A 14,898-nucleotide genomic window follows, 5' to 3' on the forward strand; every position below is an offset into this window, starting at 1 on the left:
CACACACTTTGTATTGTGTTATTGTATGAGAGAGGTTCCAGGTTGAATTGAGGCGAATATTTGTAATGTTCAGAGGTTGTTGTGTTTAATATTCATGAGAATATTTGTCATTGTTCAAATGATAATAAACATTAGCATAAAGCATAATTGTGCACTCATATGTTGATAAGAGTATTACAAACTTGAAAAATATTCCTCTAAGGTACATTTAGAACAGATCAAAAATGTGCGATTAATCGCGATTAACTATGGACAATCATGCGATTAATCGTGATTAAATATTTTAATCGACTGACAGCCCTAGTTTTTACCGTAAATGAGTTCGGTTCAGAGAATAAAACACATAAAACATTAATTAAACTCGATACTTGTTCACTTGAATTTCACTTTGAAGTCTTGGATATTCTCAATGGGTGAATACATCTTTTTATAATAATAATAAAATAATAAAAAAATAAAAAATGTAAATTACACCAAAGCTTTCTCAGGGTGGGCCAATGAGTAAACTGAGTGGGCCTGGGCCCACCCTGGCCCTATGGTGGCTACGCCACTGCCATAATCCTCTATATGCCCTTTGTCTATATTTCGAGTGAAGCGTAATATTTAAAAATTGTTGCAGTAAAGCGTAAATTTCACCTCTGCACTTCTTGCCTGAGGGAATAAACAGGCACAGGCATGTCACAATGTGCTTTACATGGATTTAGAACAGGCCGTTCCCCAAACCCACCCAATCAAATATACAGCATTTCAACAATAGCAGCAGTATCACGGACTGACACTGAAGTTGTGGTACCACCGTTTGGCCACTACGGAAATTTGCATCAACATCACATATCACTCTCTCGGGCGTGATACATACACATTATTTTAATCCCCCCACATCGATTGTTTTGGAAAGACATATTACTTTTCTCAAATAGCAGACGCACCATGCTTTTAAAACAGAACTTTAGTTTCCATTATTGACAGTTACCATTGTATAAGCAGAACACAAAATGCTTTGCATGTGTTTTTCAGAAACAAAGGGTACTGGGTGATGGAGTGCAAAATAGCATAAAGCTACCTCGTACAGTAAATCTTTCCCCAAGGTGCCGAAGCTTCAGGGCATTTCATTAACCACAAGAATTGGACCGACTGAAATTGAGGCCACAGTTCGACCTACTCAAGATTGTTTCTGACTCTACGGAAGCTTCAGAGTCAAAGTCCATTTGGACTCGCATGAATAATGTTTAAGGAATGACTTCACGTGTTTATTCCAAAGAATTAACAAACATACTGATGAGATGTATAAAGCTATGGCCTACATTGTACTTTACTGGCAGTTAAACTGTATCTTCGTTGTGAACTTCACAGAGCTTTAACCCATATTGTTTCAGGGCTATTTGCGCCAGTGCAGGAAGCGTGTGGACATGTTCAATGACGACCAGCTGAAGGTCATCTTCGGGAACATCGAGGACATCTACCGCTTCCAAATGGGCTTTGTTAGAGACCTGGAAAAACAGTACAACACAGACGACCCCCACCTCTCTGAAATCGGGCCATGCTTTTTAGAACACGTGAGTTCAATTAGTGTTTGAGGGAAAAGTACGATGTGTAACTTTTCCATATTGAAATGTCTAAAAACGACTGTTACACTTTTTTGAGGTTGTTTATTTGACATTATTCCAAATGTTTCTATAGAATCAATATCCATAATTGTAATCAATTAATTTGCTCCCTTTTAATAGCATTTTATCTCTTTTGCCACTGCGTTGCAGAAGCATCAGAAATCGACGTTTAATCAACATTTTAACTTTTTTGATCATGGTTGTTTTTAACTATGTTTTAACTATAAAAACTCATTTTTGAGAGGAGACGTATAGTTAGAATCCAAGTAGAAGGCAATGGTGATTCAGACAACAACTCCCATGACTGCTATACTATAGTAGTCATGGGAGTTGTTGTCTGAATCTTTACCACACCACCTAACTCCTTTTATTGTTATTGTTATGAGACAGGTTATTGAGACACCTGGCAGTGTACAAATGTTTATTTATTATATTAGGCGTATAAATCTTTACTTCTTTGATGAAAATACACACACTGTCCAGCTTAGAGAAGCTTAAATTGATAATAATTGAGTTTGGCCTGTTATCTCACCATCAGAACTTAATTATTCCATTATCTTGAGATAGCAGCTGTGCTGATAATTAAGTCAACAGCAAACTGTTTATTTCAAGATAATGAGATAATTAGGTCATGATCATGAAAACTGCTATAATAAAAAACATCCAAGCAACCAGAGCTTCTTATCTGTCCATGTTGACACTAGCATGTTTTACTGAGAAGAGAATTCAGTACATATCTTTCATCATGTGTCTCTCGCCCCTTTATTCTCTACAGCAAGATGGTTTCTGGATCTATTCTGAATACTGTAACAACCACTTGGACGCCTGTATGGAGCTGAGCAAACTGATGAGGGATGGGAGGTACCAGCACTTCTTCGAAGCCTGTCGCCTCCTCCAGCAGATGATCGACATTGCCATCGACGGCTTTTTGCTCACCCCTGTCCAGAAAATCTGCAAATATCCACTCCAGCTGGCTGAGCTTCTCAAATACACTGCGCTGGAGCACAGGTACAGAACTCTCTGGCCATGCTCACATTTCATCAGCAGAAGGTGTTGCTTTTTGGATAGTTATTCATTCGTTTTGAAAAGAAAAGAGGCCATGCCTTCATGCTTTAATGTTCAAAAAGCTCTTTATTTTTCTCACACTGCCTGTGCTGCAGCACCTCTTTGCACCCTCTGTCCAAAACCAGAGCCCAGATGTCCCGCTCCTTAGCCTATAACGTAAAATGTGTCGGAGAGCGAGTTTTACTTAGTGATGTCACTACAAAGGAGTCCAAGAAGTGTGTGGGAGAGAAACCCCCTCTAGTGTGGACTTTGAGATGTTAGCCTTTGCAGACCATTCACATGCACAAAAACCTTTTGAACTCACTACCGGAAAGGGAGACCCCCAACATGCATAATAGGGCCTCTTTAAGGATTAGTTCACTGACGAAACAAACACCAGTGGCAATGTAGCTGTTGCAGGTTTTGGGTTTATTTGACCAGCTTTCTATAATTGCTTTTGAGTGAAATATAATCAGGTAAACTCAGTTTCATCGTAAACCTTTACTACAATACTGAGCATCAACTCATTCTTATTTCAGTCCATGGCTATTGTGTAGGACTCCGGATATAAATAGACTGCAAATTAAATATGAATTTGGGCTTTAGCTGGCACATGCATCAACACTCCTCCACTCACTGCGCAGCACACAAGCACAAGACGCGGGCATCCAGATGTGCAAACTCATGCGTGCGGAGCAACCAAAACATGGCGTGAGTGATTCAGCGTCTCAGCCAGCTCCGGGGCATTCACGACTCCGTTCTCAGCCAGAGAGGGACAGGTGCCAGCGCCGCCTGCCAGATCACAGCGTTCCACTGTTAGGAGCTGGAGACAATCTGCCAGATATAGGCCTGCTCTCTGTCACGCACACACACAACACCGTCACACACACATTATCTTCCAAAGTGAGGATTGGATCCGTTTCACATCTAAGCCAGAGGGATAGATCCGGCTCAGTTAGCATAGTCGCAGTTAACAGTGGATGGAGAAAGTGGCTGATTAGAACGAGACAGCAGTGTGGTGTTGGACCGTGCTCCAGCTGACGTATTGCTCTTACTTGACTTTATAAGTCCTTTAATAGGCTACCTTATATCACTCACTGCTGCAACATTACATGGGTTTCTTTAAAGGATGGCCAAACTCCAAGAGCTATAACTTTCCCCCTCTAGCACCCAGGAGTAATTATGTGTACACTGTGTCCGCAGTGATTATCGATACGTGGCAGCGGCGCTGGCAGTGATGCGGAACGTCACTCAGCAGATCAACGAGAGGAAGAGGAGACTGGAGAACATCGACAAGATCGCCCAGTGGCAAGCCTCCGTTCTGGACTGGGAGGTTTGTTTGTGTGTTCTCTGTGGAGTCCTTCCAAAGCATCCAATGCCCACTCATGTTGTTCATTGGCAAGAACTGCTCTGGCCTGTTTGGTCCTTCTGTTTGGTTACAGATATTGCCCCGGCATTGAAAGAAAAGTTGACATAGAAGCCCAATATCTCTCACTAAATGTGGTCACAATCTCAAGGTTACTGAGGGGGAACGGGTTTAATTACTAATCTAATTTATATGCCTTTAAGATTCATAAAGTCAATCCTTTTTACTCTCCTTTAAAACTCCTTTAAATATTTGTGATGTCCTCTCGACTTTCACTATCAGACTTTTTTTTTAAATGTAATATATTTTTGTTAATTTTGTTAGACTTCCACTAAAACGTTTTCAAGCCTAAGCTGATTTATTTGTCTTTGCTTCTTCCTTTCTTTCCTTCTTTCTTTCTTTCCTTCTTTCCTTCTTTCTTTACTCCTTCCCTCCTTCCTTTCTATTTTATGAATCTTCCTTTCTTTCCTTCTTCCTTTCTATCTTATGAATCTTCCTTTCTTTCCTTCTTCCTTTCTATCTTATGAATCGTTCTTTCTTTCTTTCTTTCCCTAATATTATAATTGTTGTCCTGTGTGTTTTCACCTGTTGTTCTTATCTGTGACTTTGTTTCCGTGTGTGTCTGTTGTTGTTGTTTTACTGCCACTGCAGCAGTCCAAATTGCCCCTCAGAGACAAATAGGTCTAACTTAAACTTGATGATATAACTATGACTTCTCAGGCTAGAAAATGCCACAGAAGGCACTCACTAAACTGTGTTCATAAGCTGAGAAGTAGATACTTAACTTGTTTATTTAGCAGTTTTTTTACAACATGATAATTACTTTAATCTCAGAAACTTCAAAATAAGATTCTTGCTAAATGTATGATTTAATAATCCCTGAAAATGAGAGTTTTGTTTATGTAAATGTGTGAGTTTCTTTTCTCGCAAACGTCGCACTCTTATTGTAATCCATTACCAAGTTGTTCTTTGTAATTTGATTTAATCTAAAACATACATTTGCCCTTCAAATGTAGCCCAAGTGTATTTATTTGTACCTTAAAGGACACCAGTACTCCATCATATTAACCTGTCTTTACTCTTATGTTCAAAATTGGTTTGACAATTCATTATAAGAATAGTATCTCCTTCATTTACACATTGTGTGTGTGTCTAGGGCGACGATATCTTGGACAGGAGCTCGGAGCTCATCTACACCGGGGAGCTGTCATGGATCTATCAGCCGTACGGGCGCAGCCAGCAGCGAGTCTTCTTCCTCTTTGATCACCAGCTGGTCCTCTGTAAGAAGGTACGCTGGCTTTGTTCTTTTGCTTCCTTTTTATAAAGACCTTGATGGATTAAAAACAAGCTGACGAGCTCAAACGCAGCCTCATCTTATCTTCTTACAAGTCGATATATCACTTTGCTGTTGACGCAGACGCTTAAAGACTTTTCTGAACTTACTCTGGAGCTGCGACTCCAATGCGCTATGAGACGCACCAGCCCTTAGTGAAATGCGTTCAAAATCCTCCGCACCTTTTACAAAATGGAGCTGTGTTAGTTTGGGCTCTAATGCACCGAGGCTGTGCTCTCCTGTCAGACTGATGTTCACGCTCGGCTACACCCAACAAAAGTGCACACGGAGACACAAACGCAGACCAACACCGCTGCACAAACACACAAAGAGAGGCTTGAAAAGTGCGTCACAGAGGAGCAATCATTTCAAAGACACACAAACGTCTTTTTTCCCCCGTACTCTATCACTGTCGAACATCGAGGGAGTTTGGAAAACGTTGCATGTAGCCTTCCATATTTTCCGCCCATCTCTTCCTTATCAGCATGCGGATGCAGATTTGTCTCTGCATGCTTATTAAAAGACACCCGTGTTTGTTTTTTCCTTACCTTCCTCGACCCCTATAGTGTGACTGGATGGTATTTGGTCCTCAGGCAATATTTAACGTGATGTTTTTCATGTGGCCGTCTTGTTCCTGGAGAGCTACGTACTGTAGATTCAGGTTATTTATGAGATGATGCGCTGCGGTAAAGCTTGATTATTCAACAGTAATGTGAGGATCTGCACTTCTTTGTCTTGTTTATTAATAATGTGAATATCAGTCAAAAGATATCAATTTTGGTTTGATAACATTCTGAGATGTTAACTTGAAATTGTGATTGAATTTTGCATTTTTCACTATTTCTTTTTGGACCAAAAAGAATAAAATATCCAAAAATGATTTTAATAGTAACCAAGGATGAAAGGAATAGTTGGGTACTTTGGAATATAAGTAAAAATAAATATCTAGTTTATTTTATCGGATAAACTTGAAGATAAAAGAGATAATGTTAGTCATTGACAGGGGCATTTCTGAACGTTTAATGTATCTTACACACTTGGGCGCTTATTACTAGTTTATGGTATATGTTATTTGAAATGTATTTATTTTATTGTTATGCACAATTTGTGTGTGTGTGTGTGTGTGTGTGTGTGTGTGTGTGTGTGTGTGTGTGTGTGTGTGTGTGTGTGTGTGTGTGTGTGTGTGTGTGTGTGTGTGTGTGTGTGTGTGTGTGTGTGTGTGTGTGTGTGTGTGTGTGTGTGTGTGTGTGTGTGTGTGTGTGTGTGTGCAGCAGATGGAAAGGGTTGCATAAGGCTCAGGACACCGAGGGCAGGATGCTTGTTGACACCTCTGAGGTTCAGCGCACACACACTAACAGACACCTCTCTTTCTCTCTCTCTCTCTCTCTCTCTCTCTTCCCCAGGATCTGATTCGCCGGGACATCCTGTACTATAAGGGCCGCATCGATATGGATCGCTACGACGTGCGGGACGCCACAGACGGGCGCGACGACGACTTCAACGTCAGCGTGAAGAACGCCTTCAAATTGTGCAACAAAGACAGCGAGGAGATCCACATCTTCCTGGCCAAGAAGCCAGAGGAGAAGAACCGCTGGCTCAGGGCCTTCCACGAGGAGAGGAAGATGGTGCAGGAGGACGAGAAAATCGGTTAGTCACACACCGCCCTGCTCCGCCCTGTTTGGAAAGGTTTCATTCACAGGGGGAATGGAGTTTCAGGCACATGTTGACTTAGCTACAGCATGCTATATGCACATCATAGCATGACAACATGTGTTATTCATTATTAAGGTGTTTTTTTTAACTTTATTGTGAAAAACTAAATAAAGTCTCATAGCAGATTTTTAAGTTACAGTTAAAGGCAGCTTCTTATGGATTGTTACATCCCTTTTATTCTCATAAATAAAATAGTATTAAAATATATTATATATAAATAATATTTCCTTGGTGTGTACAGCATAAACAAAGAAATAGGAAAACACATTTAAATATAGAATAATAGAAAAAATAAATAAATAATAATGATAATATAAAATGATATGCAATAAATCAATTTAAAGCTGTAAAGAAGAAACATTATAATACAATCTGAAAAAATACTAACATGATACTTTTAAATTACAATGAAAGCTGTATACAAATATACAAAAACATGACTTTACATTACAACAGAATATTACAATAAAAAATGTGAAAAAAATAAAAATATCTAAACAATACATCTAAATTAAAATGGAAGCCATATAGAAAGAAATGACAATAGAAATGTGAAAAAATAGAAATGTATTTAATAAATCACAATTAAAATGAATGCTAATGAATTGTAAATGTCTGAATGGTTTGCGGTTAAGGTTTCGAGATCTCTGAGTACCAGAAGCGGCAGGCGGCCATGACAGTGAGAAAGGTGACCAAACAGAAAGGTGAGGCAACAAGAAGATATCAGGTGATTTTCCTTTTCTTTTCCTCGCTGGTGTGCTCTGTCTTCTCATCGCTGTTTACTCTTTACTCCTTAACCTGCTCTGTTTTTTGTTTTTTTTAACTGTCTACACGTTTTCTAAAACACGCCTACTTTGTTTATGAATGGACTATCTGTGTACTGAGTAAGCTAGAAAAGTCACGTGGATTCATGTCTTCTCGCTATATCACTTTTTTTGTATCGCTTTGAGTCAAATGTCTGTCGCCCGTACACGAGGAAGAATCGATATGAGTTGTAAAGCAGACGTTAAGCATCAATGAAAAGACAGAGGGCTATTTGCATGAAGTATTGAGTTTAAAGGGCGATACCTGCATCCCTGACATGTGGGTCCTGTGTCACGCTTGTCTCGAAAACAAATTCCACACCTCAAACTGTTTGCATTTTTCCTTTTACTGAGTTATGGTGGCTGTCGGGGCTTATCACTAAAATCCAGATTTACATTTTTTTGTATTCCTCCTTATTTTTGGTTGATACTTACTTCTGAAGTGTGTTTTATAGTTTGTTTTTTATTACAACAGTAATTACTTTACATAGTGTAATCTAGGACAATAATACAACATCACGCCTTGAAGATTGAAGAAACATCAAAGCAATCGCATTATTTTGACTTACTTTCAGATTTAACAAGTTTTGTTTTACAGCCAAATAGGTCAAAAATAATGCCAAAGGTAGAGTTAGCAATTCTTACACAATACACTTTCAAAGTCAAAAATATTTACCCATGCAGAGTTTCACGCATCCTTTAAAGTCTTAATTTACTTTACTGAAATTCTAAATGTTTCTTAAATATGATTTAATAGATCTTCAAATATATGCCCTACGTTTTGGTTAAATGCAAATAAAAGAGGGTTGGCAACATTTTCTTTTTGCTTGGAACAGAACCACATTTTAAATAAAAGGTTTTCAACCCGGTCAGCATTTTCTCATGCGTCCCTGCCTCTTTCACAGCCTAAGATCACCACTAATGCTACTCTCAAAGCTTCTTAAGACTTTGATTTTAGATTTAGCTAGATATACATTTAGATCAAATGTGGGGAAGTATATTACGTTTAATACACAGTTTAAGCTGGAACCAGTTTAAAGCCTGATGCTGCCTTTCTATCAACACATACACATTTCGGACAGTAGGAATCAAACCCCTAAAATCACATTTCATTAAACCGCGATTAAAGTCGACTGGAGACGCCAGCGATCTCTCAATATTGTTCAGTAGAAGTCTACACTTTAGCATAGCTGTTTACTCAAACAGTATGGCGGCTAACCCTAATTGCCTTTTATATTAGTCTACTATTATATTGTTTAAACATATCAATAAATATAGCAATATTCCAGGGCTTATTTTCATTCAAACTATGTTTCCGTTATACTTCTGCTATATTGCAAAAATAAAATGAGTAATACATTTGCTGTAGAAGTTTGGTCTTAAAGCGGTCCATTTTGTGGCAGTGCTGAAGAAACACCCGGTAGACACAAACACCCCTGATGCTGTAAATGGTAAACAACGTGGATTGATTGGTACAAGAAACACAACATTTTATTTTAGCCAATCATCAACAAGGGGGCATTCATGTTTTTGAAAAGATATACAGATTAATGTGGATGTAGGCAGGTTTTTTTTGTGGGTGTTCAAATATCAACACTCTTCCTTCAGAATGTCTGACTCCACCTTGATCTCCAGCAGCCACCAGCTATCTCTGTAACAGATGAACATGTCAAGCGGGTTCCTCCAGATGCTAGCCACTCACAGAGCCTCAGACAGAGGACCCTCATGTCCCCCCCCCTGCTGGTATCCCCCTTTAAGATTTAGCCATTTGAGCGCTAGGCTAGATGTGTGTACATTTTACTATTGCCAGTTTCACAATGAGCATGACCATCCATTAAAGTATGAATTAACCCCTTGCTGGAATGTTCTCTCTGACGTTAGGACCCCTGTAGACGTGTTGTGTGTTTTCTAAGTGCTGTATGTGTACATGGCTGGCACAAGGTGAAGTACTCTCTTGAATTTCAGATTCATTTATAGATTTCATCTTGAGAAAGAGGGCCATGTTGTATGGACATGGTTTGAGAATGATAAAGGTATATGCATTAGAGTTCTCCTTTAGAGCTAGCACAATAAGATGCCATGGCAACTGCTAAAGCAGCATTGGGAGGTGTTGTGATTAACACTGGAGCACAGTTTAATCTAATACAATATAACAAAAAACCCTTCTAACTGCTCCGTATTTTAAGCAAATTACCCCCCAATACAGACACTGTTCTAATTGTATTCCCTCCTAAGATGCCATGGCAACTTTTGAATATTTCATCTCCGAATATTGATCTAATTTTTACTGCACTAGCACTAGTTGTGATGCTTGTAGACTAGCGAAATGACGTCGTAGACTGTAGTTAAGCGCATATTAACAGCTTTTCTGTTGGCTCTATTTTCGCTACTCTTGTGTTTCTCAAGTGTCGAGGGGGTGCTATTCAAACAAACGCGCTGTCAACAAACACGGAGGAACAGCGTCTCTTGTCCAAATGCCTTGTTTCATCAAAACGTGAATCTGTCTGTTCTCCTGTTTGCCCGCCACACAGTTTGATTGAATAGCATCTTCAGTCTCCCTTGTGTCATCGCTAGAGCTGAATTCCCCGATTCAGCCGTCATCATACTGTATGATCATTCTGTATCATATCTCAGGTTTAATATGCAGGAATGTTAATGTGTGTCCGTGTGCCTGTACTCCGTTAGCATGACTCGGTGTTGTGTTGTTGTGTCCGTTTCCTGATCCGTTTACTGACGATGTTTCCTCTTTTTGCCATCCACCTTTTTTCTTCTTCTCTCGCTTTGTGCCCCCCGCGCTGCCTCCTTGTCCCCTCCCCCGCCCACCCCACTCCCGTCTTGCTTCTTTTTGCACCTGCCTTCTCAGGTGTAAACAGGTGCACGCCCCCCTCATACCCGCCCCCGCAGGACCCCCTCAGCGCGGGGCAGTATGAGGTATCGGAGGACATGGCACAAGGAGAGGTTTTTGAATTCAGTCAATCCAAAAGAGGCCAGGCTCCTTTCTGGCAGAATTTTAGTAGATTAGCTCCATTTAGGAAATAGAGATACGCGGACTCTTCTGAAGGACCAGATATTTTTCTTAGACGCACTACACACTGGATGATCCTGACCCATCATGAAGAAAAATACGACAAAAAACACACACAAGAGACTTTTGAAAAAGGAAGGACTATTGTGAATATGATCAGCAAGAGGACTGAAGACTTTGGATTTAAACATTTAAAAACGTTACAATTCATATATGTTAGCAACGTTATAAGTTATCACGCTTCTCCGGCTGAACTCTTTCCCCCTCGGATTCTGCATCCTCACGCCATCTGAATGTCCTGGAGTTATTTACATTGTTATATTAATTCATTTTGAATCCATCGTCTGGAGAGAGAAGGCCGAGCCGGGGCATTTCCTCGTAGTAAGATCGTGATAGAACAAGCTGACATGTTGCTGCTATGTGAGATTGCTTGTTTGCATTCTTCTGAATGTGAGGTTGAATAATTGACAGCTGACGAAGGACCCGCGGAAGCTCGGCATCATCTCTGATCCATTCTGCCACTGATCTCAGAGCAGCCATGTCAACACTGTGTCTGCCCCCCCTCCTTTACTCCCCTCTCTAGCTGTCCGCATTATAGTAGCCCTCTCTTCACCCAGTATGACGTTCTCAGTGTTTCCCTCGCTCTCTCCTCTCTATCTCCCGCCCCCCCGCTCCATCCTCAGTGAGTCACGGGCTCTCAGAGGAAACAGCTTCATTCTCTTGGCAGGCTGCCATCGGCCACGATACGACGGGTCAGGGAACAAATCGATAGATGGGAACATCAATAGAATATTTTCATCCTTTCACCAAACACTTCTGACAGGGTATTCATAACCCATCACACCCAGGGGGGGGGTTGACGAGAGATGAAACAGCTGGGCGCGGGAGATAGGCAGACTATACGCTCCACCTGCCTTGTGTTTAAACCCCCCCCCCCGACACTCTCCCCCCAGAGACCACCCCTTGTAGCACTGTGCTGGCAGCTCACTGGGCGTTTGGAAAGGGTACAGCCTACCTCCTGAAACAGCTTAAAGTGAAAGCATTGGGCGATGTTTAGAGAAGAGACTCCTTCCGTTAATTCTTTTCTATCTCTCACATTGTAAAAAGCACATATCCAGTCAGAGGAACACTTTATTTCCTCTCGTGTGAGGACGCTAAATGGGCCCCAGTGTGACGAATTAGAACGATCCCTTAACCAGCACAAGGGGAAATGGTCACGTAATCAATTCTAAATGAACAACTGAAAGAAAGGACGCTGCAGAAAAGTGAATTCAAAGTGTAGCATGCAGACGTCCTCTGGCAAATCTCTCTCTAAAGACCGCAGCTTTAAAATCTCAGCTCCCACACCGTCGTCTTTCCCGATCTGATCAATGTTCTGGCATTCAGCTTAAGTGATCAGATTATTGGTTTGATCAAACAATGCTGTGGATCCCGCCACATGAGGTTTTAGAATAGATCTACTGAGGAAACAACTATTTACACACATCATGAAGGTATATTCTTTTCTACAGTGGGGAATGTAAGTGACACACGGTTGGTGATCATGCTTTAAACCTCAGATACTTTGTGTTGAATTATTACCACCTGATGGACAGTACATATATGACAACTTGTGCAATGTGATATATCATTATATATCTTCACTACTCACTACCACGTGATATCAAAGAGTTTATATATCGTTCTATGTCATTTGTTTGCCTTCTTATAGGCCTTATAACCTACTGGAGAAGAAAAAAAAAGACCTTTTTAGAATTGCTTTGTATGTTGTGTAATTTATGTTTTGTTTCAGTAAAAGGAAAGCGTTGAGAAACGGGTGAGTCGGCTGCTGGTGTTTGTAGAGAGATGGCTCCCGGTGAGATTGTTTTGGAAGATTATTCCCTGGTCTGGCACTGCAAAAAAAAAAGAAGATATGGTTCCCAGGCCATGATAACCTCAGGTCTTGTGCTACGCCCCCCCTCCCCCCCTACTTCACACCACCAACACACACATAATCATGCACACTTGCTGGCCCGTTCTGCTGCGGAGAAGAGAGATGCTATCTAACAGTGCCTTCCAGCATTCCACTAGTGATTATCTATTCAGTTTCACAGGCAGATTTGAATTAGTCATGTATTTTCCCTTCGGTGTGGGACTCGCATCTCTCTCTCGTACTTTCTCTCTCACACACACCGGGAATTCCTCTTTCCCCAGTGGCAGGAGATCCAGAAACTTAAGAGATCAGGCCTTTTTTTCTTTATTTCCCCCATATGAGTAGATACTGTAACGTCTGACTGACTGAAACACACCTTATTATATTATATCACACGAACATAGCGGTAATTTTATTGCACAGAAATAATTTAGAAACGTTATCATCTATTTAACATGTTGAACGGTGGTTTCATTTCAAATATATTATAGTCTATTAGTTTTCAAAGTACATTATTAAAAATCAAAAGAAGAATCATCTATTTTACCTTTATCAGCTTACACACTGTAAATAATGTAAAAAAACAGATCATATATTTGGATATTGGTATTTTGCGTTGGAGACGAATGTTGTTCCAGTTCTAGCGTGCGGTAGACCTCAGTACCAGGTAAATGCATGCTCGTGGCATCCAATATTTTGCATGAGACTTTAGACAACTCTTAGCAGATTGTTTAGTTTCATTTTACTTCCTATGGGGGATTTTGTTTTGTTTACCACACACCGCGGAACCATTCATTTGTGAAGCCCATACCATCTCACTGAAGGGAGTTATTTTCTCTGTCCACCTGTCTCCAGCTCACATCACCGCTTTGTAGCTTCTGGTTTTTATTTATTAAGTAGAGTGGGACATCTTTCCTGAACTGCTGATAGGTGAAATTAAAGGCACTAATGCTCTCTTCGCCCAGATATATTGGGTACTATAAACTGTCATTCTAAAGTTATATATTTGACTCCAACATGCACTGTCGTAGTCCAAACTGCTGTTTTTGATTTGTTTTTATTTTGATTTGAATACCATTAACCGCTGAGGTAAAACGGGTATCATTTTTCTATGACAACGGTGAACAAAATAGGAGTTAGCACTGATCATGGGTGTTTGTGTATAGATTTGTAGTCAAGCAGAAGAGCTGAATAAATTAAAACCTCTCGAGATGAGCTAAAAATAAACATAATCCTGTAGACACAAACACACACACATACAGTACTTCATTATAATTCATATCATGCTCTTGTTTCTACTTAAGAAATTATTCTTTTGACTTGACAGTAACAAATTAAATTCTGCACTTGTATTTATTGAATGCAGTATTAAATAGAACCGTTTTGGCCATGCCGTTAAAAGGGTGTATATATTGGTTTTATTTCTTATATAATTATCATCTGACCTTGTGCTGAGAGCTGAGAGGACAGCCTATCTATTTCCGGTCATAAAACCGAGACAGACAATTTAGCAGACTGTCAATTTGATGCATCAGAGGTTTGCTCAGATTTATGTCATTCCTTTCAGCCCATGAGGCGCGTTCACTCACATTTAGCATTTCAGTAGGAACTCCTCGCGGTTGGTTATGCAGTCCTGTGTTGTTTCACAATAGTCAGGTAACAACAGTCTTCAATGAGCCATATTATTGATGTGGTGTTCAATGACAACAAGGTTAAACCGAAGACTGACATCCCACTTTTGGAAATCTCCTCATTGTAAATGACCTTCTAGTTTGAGGTCTGGATTTTTGCCTATCACAGAAAAATGTACTCACTACCTACATCCTTTGTCACCATATGCAAACATTTGTCATTTTCTTTCTCGCTGGCCTTTTGAGTTTTGATTATTTGTTGTAGAAATTAAAAATAATGCCTATTCAATCCAGAAACTGTGAATGGGAGAGTGGAGATGTCAACTGTATGTACATTATATGTTTTGATGTAATCAGAAGCACTGGGAATATGTTGTACTTCGCTGTAAAAAATAAATCCATATCTGATATAGCTGTACTTTTGTTGAAAATAAAACCTCTACAGAACTCCATGTCTAGGCGTC

The 14,898-nt window shown here is 40.1% G+C and overlaps 1 protein-coding gene across 12 annotated transcripts in view; it reads left to right on the top strand.

Annotated features, from left to right (window-relative positions):
• LOC117550722 (rho guanine nucleotide exchange factor 9) overlaps window positions 1-14,881 on the top strand; it is a 72,375-nt gene extending 57,494 nt beyond the window's left edge. For all 12 annotated transcript variants that reach the window (XM_034223233.1, XM_034223236.1, XM_034223234.1 and 9 more), the window contains 7 exons: window positions 1,377-1,556; window positions 2,383-2,615; window positions 3,855-3,984; window positions 5,174-5,305; window positions 6,754-6,997; window positions 7,699-7,767; window positions 10,730-14,881. In XM_034223233.1, the coding sequence (XP_034079124.1) occupies window positions 1,377-1,556; window positions 2,383-2,615; window positions 3,855-3,984; window positions 5,174-5,305; window positions 6,754-6,997; window positions 7,699-7,767; window positions 10,730-10,905 (1,164 nt within the window). In that variant the 3' untranslated portion in view covers window positions 10,906-14,881. The remainder of the gene's footprint in view (window positions 1-1,376; window positions 1,557-2,382; window positions 2,616-3,854; window positions 3,985-5,173; window positions 5,306-6,753; window positions 6,998-7,698; window positions 7,768-10,729) is intronic.
• The last annotated feature ends 17 nt before the right edge of the window (window positions 14,882-14,898 follow it).

The sequence above is a fragment of the Gymnodraco acuticeps genome, unplaced genomic scaffold (assembly GCF_902827175.1).
Source record: "Gymnodraco acuticeps unplaced genomic scaffold, fGymAcu1.1, whole genome shotgun sequence".
NCBI classification, from domain to species: domain Eukaryota; kingdom Metazoa; phylum Chordata; class Actinopteri; order Perciformes; family Bathydraconidae; genus Gymnodraco; species Gymnodraco acuticeps.